At 38.5% G+C, this 8,721-nt stretch overlaps 2 protein-coding genes across 2 annotated transcripts in view; both read left to right on the forward strand.

Moving 5' to 3' along the window:
- LOC107479735 (uncharacterized) overlaps positions 1 to 3,130 on the forward strand; it is a gene marked incomplete in the record, with an annotated part of 6,382 nt that extends 3,252 nt beyond the window's left edge. Inside the window, 7 exon segments of the mRNA XM_052259058.1 lie at positions 366 to 785; positions 1,222 to 1,329; positions 1,760 to 1,827; positions 1,948 to 2,035; positions 2,148 to 2,219; positions 2,310 to 2,363; positions 2,719 to 3,130. Coding sequence (XP_052115018.1) covers positions 366 to 785; positions 1,222 to 1,329; positions 1,760 to 1,827; positions 1,948 to 2,035; positions 2,148 to 2,219; positions 2,310 to 2,363; positions 2,719 to 2,799 — 891 coding nt within the window.
- Positions 3,131 to 3,793: 663 nt separating this feature from the next.
- Positions 3,794 to 4,531, forward strand: LOC107479731 (uncharacterized). The gene has a single exon (XM_016099840.1). It carries the CDS (start codon positions 3,794 to 3,796, stop codon positions 4,529 to 4,531), a length of 738 nt encoding a protein of 245 aa, XP_015955326.1.
- The last annotated feature ends 4,190 nt before the right edge of the window (positions 4,532 to 8,721 follow it).

The raw sequence follows: 8,721 nt of genomic DNA on the forward strand, positions 1-8,721 counted from the left end.
GTTTTTCTATGCTTTTTCTTTTATCTTTTATCTTTTTTTTTTATTTTTAAAACAACGTCGTTTTAAGGTTCTAACGAAAGAAAAATGACTCAAAGGCTACTTTGAGACTTAACTCAACAATTATTACCATGCAAAGGTTATTTTGATGCAAGATTTTTGTTATTTCAACATTTCTTTTCTTTTTATCTACTTTTTACAATGTTGCAAGCCTGTCATGAAAATATGTCATATAAAAGCGAGCTCTTAGATTTGAGAAACTATTGCTTGAATTTCTTAATTTTTAAAACAAAAAATTGTTGCTATAATTCTTTTTATGATGGTTTACTTCTATGTCTCTCTCCACCTATAACTTTCCTGCCATTTAGGTGCAAACCCCTTCTGGTATGGCTCGCACCCACAGATTTGCAACCGAGACGGTTGATGTTCCAGCACAAGAAGGTGAAAGGGTAACAGTTGCGGTGGCAGCTCCATTAAATGTATATAGAAAGGTGGGGCCCTTTAAATTTAGCCCAAGGGCCCCTGATCTCTATCCTGGCGAGGCTATGTGCATAACAAACCACAAAGATGGGCGAGAATCAATTCTGTTAAGAGCCCCAACAAAAGAAGGAAATTCATCATTACTTAATCCCTCAGTCCTCTTTCCCCTTCTTGCTGTGTTTGCCACTGGTGATGCTGCCTCTGGACTTATTGACCCCGGCTTGCCCCAAGTCCTATCAGTTGTTGCAGTTTCATCGCTTGCTGTTGGAGCCACGTTAAATTCCGTAGTTTTTCCACAGTTGAAGCAGGTACTGCTGTTAGTTCATCAGTTTTGTTCCCATTGATAGATGCTTGTTTGCCTATCTTTTGTCTATCCAGTTTTACTTAGAAGAGGCAATCTTGTTGATGATGCTTATATTGTTGTTTCCCCTTTGAAAAGATAACTTAAAAATGGCAATGTGTCTGCAGTTGTTACTTTCACTCTTTTGGTGGTTTAAACTCTATCCACATCGGTTTGTGCTTTGTTTTTTTACTACTCGTCCTTGAATGTGAGAAATAGGAAACAAAAGGGTTCAACGTTTTTTAGTTCATGACTTGTGGGCTCCTTCGATGGAAGTTATTGCAATATGGAGGAATCAGTGTGGCTTGATTTCCCCTCATCTTAACTTTGCTTACATTACTCAATTATGAGGGTTCTCAAGAAGATATAATTAGTTCATCTGCTCTTTATTCTGTCCACCACAGCTTCCACAAGGGTCGGTTGAGGTTACTGCTATCAAACAACGACTTCTATCTCAGTATGATGTGATTCTGTCACGCATCAAAGACCTAAAAGAGGCTGCTGAAAAAGAGGTGTGCTACATTCATGATTTGAAATTAGCATGGTGATATATGATTTGATAATTCATACATAATCCAGTTTGAACCATCCTGCATGTTCGTGTGAATATTTTGCTGTAAAGAGGGAAAGATATAGTTATGTCTGACTATAATTTACATTATGTTGTAGAAAAATCATCCTGATTGAAAAGGAATGCAGAATGCTGAACTGAATCATCTAAATAATACACTAGCAATCTAATTATAAGTAACATATAGAAAATACTTGAATATGTCACAGTTTCCTCCAGAAATTGTCTGAGTACAGCTCATTGATTGTATATTTTATTTATCACCGAATAAAAGAGTGTGTGCGAAAATCTTTATTGAAAAAAGGCACTTTGTTTCCTATCCTTATGTGGATTTTTACCTGTACCAGTTATATTTACTTCCTCCTTTGTAGATCTGGATGTTAGCTCGAATGTGCCAACTCGAGAACAAAATTTCAGCTGTTGGAGAACCTTCTTATCGGTGAACTGTGAATCCGCAGCATCATAGATTCTTTGTTTCTGATATGTTCATGAAATAGTTTTTAAATAAATAAATATGTTGTTGAAATAATCATTTTCTCCTCATTGACCATTTATGCAGGACTCGTAGAAGTAAAGTCAAAAGGGTGCGAGAGAGCCTGCAAAACTCCCTCAGGGGAAGGATTGAATTAATTGATAGCTATGCCAGGGTATGCTTCTCAGAAAAAAGTATAATGGGAAATATTTTCTCATCCTGAAACTACGTGGTAGTTCTCTGCAAAATTTGAATAAATATATGTGTTGAATGTTCTCTTTACCCAGATTTCTTCAATGATTGAAATTGAAGTGGAGATGGAAACAGATGTTCTTGCTGCTGAAACTGCTAGCAATGCGGTGAACCACTTAATCATCTCTTTATTTTTGGGCCATAATATCTCGCCAATAACAGTTTAATTACCTAGCAGAGGGATGGTTGTTTTGCAGGATACTATCACAGAACAGATAGAGCAAATTATGGAGATGGAAAATCTGGAGGAGGTATATTCTCCTAAAATGCAAACCTCTTACCTGGATTTGTAGGAAAGAAAATTGGAATGGATCTTTTCATTAGTCATGTGTAAACTTTTATCAATGATTATACCTCTCATGCTCTTTCTAATGATTTAGATATATTTTTTTCCACAATAGCTTAGAAAAATATCTCCGAGATGAATATCAAATTCTTAGGGTAGGAATTAGAAAGCCAACAATGATACCATCTCTATTTTGGACTTTTTTGTTTGACCTGAATTCCTGGCTAAGCAATTAAGATTGCAGCATATCCTTCAATGGATTACAGTACTATTTACACGTGCTCATAGATGAATATTTTCATACCATTTTTCTTATGCAGAGATGGAAAATAGAAGCAGAAGCCAATGACGAGGCCGAAAGAATCCTTAGTTCTCAACCTATGCCTTCTGAGGACGTTTAATTTCGTATATGCAACTGGCTCGTGCTGCTGCATCATCACTTGAGCTTAACTCCCCAGCTTAATGGCCTATTATTCTTGACTGAGTAATAGAGCAGCAAGGGTCAACTTTGTCTGGAGAAGGCTTGCATTTTTTTTTTTGTCTTTTTCTTGTGATCATGTATGCAAAAGGGTGTCAGTGTCAATGTGGCATCGGATGCAAATATCTTTGTTGCCACTGGAAAGTGAAAACATCCTTAGGGGTCCTAAAAACTACTGAAAATGCTACGTCAGACAGGAAAATTATTAATGAAAATCAATCATGTCACTTGTTGCATGATTTCCTCCCGCAGAACTTCTCCTTGACATGGGTTTAATTGGAGGTTTGGTATTGAATAATAGTACAATGAAAAAGAGTCGAGCAATGAAATATGCATCAAAACAAACAAAGGCCAGCAGCAATTCAACCCGGCTTGATACCACTTAAATTATCCGTTTATGCAATGATGCCCAATCAACTAGGACCATCTTGCCAATGAGCCATAGCTCAGACGCCATATGTCCCCCCTCCCTGCTAAGTGTTCTCAAGTTCGAGCCTCATCTAATGTAACTGGAGCCAAAAAAAAAACGGACCACCTTCATTCTTCGTTGACAAATGAATGGGATAAAAGGAAGCTAATTCTTCGCTGACAAATGAATGGCATAAAAGGAATAGCTTCTGCTTGGCTCGATTCCACCGACCTATCCTATTGCAACCATCGATTCGCTAGAGATGAAGACTAGATGTGTGATAAGGCAGCATTTGTAGGTGCTAACGGCAGGAAAAGAACATATGCTAATCTGGTGATAAATGGTAGCACTGAGTCACAGTCTGATTCGGAAGACAGCTTGTCTAAAGATGAATATCGTGTTAGTATGGAAGAGTTGCTTGAGATGAGTCAAGCCCAAAGGGAAGCCATCTAGAATACCTGGTGAGAGGCAAAGAGCCAGTCTTCTATCACGGTGAAAAGGTTACAAAATGGTGTGGGGCAAAGAGCCAGTCAAGCTCCTTGGGAGAAAAGTTGCCTATGGCATCCTCAAAAGAAGGCTGGATACTATGTGGGCAAAATCTGGCGGGATTAACCTCATTGATGTGGGGAACGGGTTCTTTGTGGTGAGATTCTATAGCGAAGAAGACTACTGGAACGTATTAGAGGGAGGTCTATGGCTCCTCTTCGACCACTATCTGACCATACATCAATGGGCTCCTGACTTCAACGCATTTGGTGCTGAGATCAACAAAGTCACTGCTTGGGTTAGACTACCGGACTTGCCGATAGAGTACTACGATAAACAATTCTTGGAAACAGTAGGTGATCAAATAGGAAAGACGTTAAAGGTAGACATGAACACGGCTAACCGATCTCGAGGCAAGTTTGCAAGATTGTGTGTCGAGTTGGACCTTAGCAAGCTGCTGGAAGCTAAATACATTGTGAATGGTAGCACTTACTACATTGAATATGAAGGGCTTCATATGATTTGTTTTAGTTGTGGGAGATTTGGCCATGTGCATGATAGCTGTATGAACACATCTGGTCAAGCTAACAGTAGAGAAGAAAGGGAGGGTGTCCTGAACCAGGACGGAGAAGAGAATATTCTGGGTGCAAATGAAGGAAGTGTCCAGAACATGCAGGAAGGAGGGAACCAAACCGTCAAGGGCAAGGAAGTCATTTCCGAGTATTCTAAGTACAGTGCATGGATGGTGATCAATGGATAGAATAGGACAAAAAGGAGCAACAACACAAAGGACAACAATGGTATGAAAAATGACAATAGACAACGAAGAGAGGGCGAAATGGAGGTAGTAGGAGAGAGGTCACGTTATGAGGTTTTAGTAAAAGGAAATGGGGACCACACAGCAAATGATTCAGGCAACCCCAACGTACAACCCATGTCCCCTATTCGGAGACAAGTGGATGAAATACAAAAGGAATTCCTTTCAGGGAGCCAGATGAGAAAATTCAAGGCTAGTTCTGCAGCCCAACCCAATCTTGAGGTCCAAACATCCCAGGTAACTCCAGCCCAATCTTCGAAGAGAAAAACCCCAACCCCAGTTCTTAACCAACCACATAATCAAACCACAGATGCACTAGATAATGTAACATGAGCTTGATAACGCAAATGCACCCTTCACCCATTACTAATTCTATGGATGTTTGTATGGTGATGGAAACACTGCTTGAACTTAACCCAAAGTTCAAACCACCTAACCCAGTTGAACCTTCCTTTCAGAGTCAGACCTTGATGTTATTATGGCGGAAGGTACTGTTGCAGTGATGGAATGGGGAAAGGAAAAGCCCCATTGGGGGATGCTACATACAAGGCCTAATGGGCTTGCTCATGTTTCGGCCTTTCTTGCGTGATCGTTCAAGCTTGGCTGCTTCTTTTTTAGTTTACAATAATTATCGTTGGAATGCTAGGGGGCCGTAGGCCAATATAGGCCAAATTTGATTGCTATTCAAGAAACAAGATGTAGTGGGGATGTAGTGAAGAAATCCATTGAGAGAGCTAGATTCAACTCCTCTATCATCGTTGATGCTCAGGGATTCTCTGGGAGAATTTGGCTCTTGTGGAACAATCTGAACTTGAAGGTGTAGAAAATAAGTCGCCATAACCAAGCATTGCATGTCTTGATCTGTGAAGATGATGGGAAGTGGTGTCTAAGAGCAACTCCAATGGACATATGTTGAGGCCCTGTTTCTGACAAAAGGGGATTTGGGACCGTTGGAGCAAAATGGAATGGGGTCCTTGTACAAGGACCGATGGGACAAAGTCCCTCTGAACGGGACTAAGAACAACGAATAATAATTTACTATTTGGCAAGTTATTATTTAAATAAATAATTATATAAAATTTTAATTAATTATATTAAATAATTATATTATAATAAATAATTATATTAAATAATTAAAATAATTAATTAGATTAAATAATTAAAGTTTTTAAATTTAAATATTTAAATTACATTATTAAAAAAATTAATTACATTAATTACAAGTATTTTAATTAATTAATTAAGTGGGACCATAATAGGGACTAAAGTTAGTTCCTCCGAATGGAGAAGAGAGAGATGCTTTGAGTTCCTATTTACTGTTTATGACGCAAAAGCTGATATGGAGTTACTTTTTATGACAGGTGGGCCATAAATAGGAACTGGGATGAGTTCCATATTGGAGATGGTCTAATGATTGTCTATGCATATTCCCAGGAGGCTTGCCGGAATAAGGATAGAGGCTTTATTTCTGACATTGCCGATTCTATTCAACTACCTTAGATGTTGTGTGGTGACTTTAACGTTATTGGGGATGTGAATGAGAAAAAGGGTGGAGCAAGATCGGACCTAGCCCAGATTAGACATTTTAATAATTGGGTGGATAGATGCAACCTTCTTGATCTTGGTCCATGAAACTAAATTCACCTTGATGGGACCTGTTTGAAATGATGGAGAAAGAATTTTTAAGAGACTTGATAGAACTCTGAGCAACGAAGACTGGCAAATAAAGTTTAATGAACCGTTTATTGAAATTTTGTCAAAATCTGTTCTGATCACCATTCACTACTCATATATTGCAGAGGCAAGTACCATACCCCTAAAATCAAACCCTTCATGTTTAAGTTTATGTGGATGTAGCATGAGAATTTCCAATTTTTCATAACTGAGGCGTGGCCCAAACTACCACCCTTTGGTTCTTGCCACTCGTATTTTTATGGAGAAGATCAAAATCTGGAATTGTGATATCTTTGGGCATCTATTTAAGCAAAAAAGATCGTTACTCAACAGATTGAAAGGCAACAAAATTCTCCCAGGTATGGCAAGAGTGTCTTCCTTAAAAACTTAGAGGAAGAACTTAGCGGCGATCTAGAAAATATTCTGGACAGAAAGCAATTATTTTGGCTCCAAAAATCCAGAGAAAATTAGATGATTCAAGGAGATAGGAATACAAAGTATTATCATACAAGAACCCCTTAATAGGAGGAGAAAAATATAATTTTTAAACTTAGAGGGGAAAGTGGAGAATGGGTAGAGGATAATGAAGCTTTGAAGGTGCATGTGTGTGTTTTTTTTTTCAAAGCATATTCAAGGACTTTAACCCCAACAGAGATCCTTTTATAAGAACTAATTACCCAGATAGCGTCATTCCCAGATGTGGTTCTTGGCAGTCCAAAAACAAAGTCCATAGTAATCGCCTCCCATTTCCACCGTGGCACTTCTAGAGGCTAAAGAGTTTCTGACATTTTTAGTGCTCAATCTTAACTTTCTGACATGTGAGACACTTCGAAACAAAGGTAGCTATGTCTTTCTTCATTCCGGGCCACTAGAACATCTGGCTCAAATGCTGGTACATCTTAGTGATGCCCAGGTGGATCGAAAATCTGCCATCTTGTGCCTCCTTTAGTATCTCTTGTCACAGATTATCAGCATCCGAAACCCATATCTTACATTTGAATTGCCATAGTCCTTCAGCGTCTTATCTTACTTCTCCCTATTGGTCTTTGTTAACACATGACAAAAACTTGGTCATCTCCGACTCTTGAGCTTGAGCTCAGCGGATTGCCATCTTAAAGTCATGAGTTAACTACATATATGCTAAACACATTCCCCGTGAAGTCTCTCTTAGTCTTAGCTTGAGTCCCTCAAATGATGTCCTCAATTATTCTTCCTTAATTTTCATCCAGGAGAGACTTGCATTCTTCCTACTAAGGGCCTCTGTGACCACATTTGCCTTCCCGGGATAGTAGTTTAGTTTGAAGTCATTGTCCTTAAAGAATTCCATCTATCTCATCTTCTTCGTGTTGAGTTCCTTTTGGTAAAAAATGTATTTGAAGCTCTTGTGGTTGGAGAAAACCTCAAACTTGACTCCATACAAGTGGTGTCTCCAAATCTTGAAAGCAAATACTATAGCTGCCAACTCCAGGTCATTAGTCGGGTAGTTCTATTCATGAGGTCTAAGTTGTCTTGATGCATAAGTTACCATGTTACTATTTTAATTTGCATCAATACACACCTTAATCCCTTAAGCAAAGCATCGTAGTAAACTTTGAATGGTCCTTGGGGGTCTGGGAGAATTAATACCAGTGCTGTTGTCAACCTTACGTTGAGGGTCCTGAAACTTTTCTCACATTCATCCATCCAAACAAAGGGTACCTCTTTCTTGGTGAGTTGAGTTAGCAGTAAAGGTAACTAAGAAAATCCTTTGATGAACCTTCGATAATATCCAGCTAGTTTGAGGAAACTCTGAATCTTAATGACCGTCTTAGGTTGTTCCCACAGCTTCTATCTTAGCAAAATCCACTTCTATACCTCCCTTCTATATTATATGTCCCAGAAACTTAACCTCTTTCACCTAAAACTCACACTTAGAGAGTTTGGCATATAATTTCTTTTCCTTTAGAATATGTAATACCATCCTCAAGTGTTCCTCATGCTCTTCCTCTATCCTTGTGTAAATCAGAATATCGTCGATGAACACTACTACAAACTTGTCCAGATACGGGTGAAAGATTTTATTCATATAGCCCATGAATACAGAAGGATTATTCATCAGTTTGAAAGACATAACAATATAATCATAGTGATCGTATCTTGTTCAGAAAGTAGGCTTTGGTATATCTAATTTTCTGACTCGAATCTGATGGCATCCCGACCTTAAATCAATTTTAGAGAAAATTGAAGCTCCTCACAACAAGTCCATCAAATCGTCAATCTTGGGAAGAGGGTATGTGTTCTTGATGGTGATCTTGTTTAGATATCAGTAGTTGACGCAGAACCTGAAACTAAAATTTTTCTTCTTTATTAGTAGGACTGGTGCTCCCCGATGCACTTGGTCAGATAAATTTCTTCTCCATCAATTCTTTTAGTTGTGACTTCAATTTCTTGAGTTCTAGAGTTCTAGAGGTGACATTCTG

Source organism: Arachis duranensis, chromosome 3 (genome assembly GCF_000817695.3).
Source record: "Arachis duranensis cultivar V14167 chromosome 3, aradu.V14167.gnm2.J7QH, whole genome shotgun sequence".
Classification (NCBI taxonomy): domain Eukaryota; kingdom Viridiplantae; phylum Streptophyta; class Magnoliopsida; order Fabales; family Fabaceae; genus Arachis; species Arachis duranensis.

Coding starts and splice junctions, on each gene's coding strand:
- LOC107479731 (XM_016099840.1), top strand. CDS start 3,794: ATGGTGTGGGGCAAAGAGCCAGTCAAGCTCCTTGGGAGAAAAGTTGCC.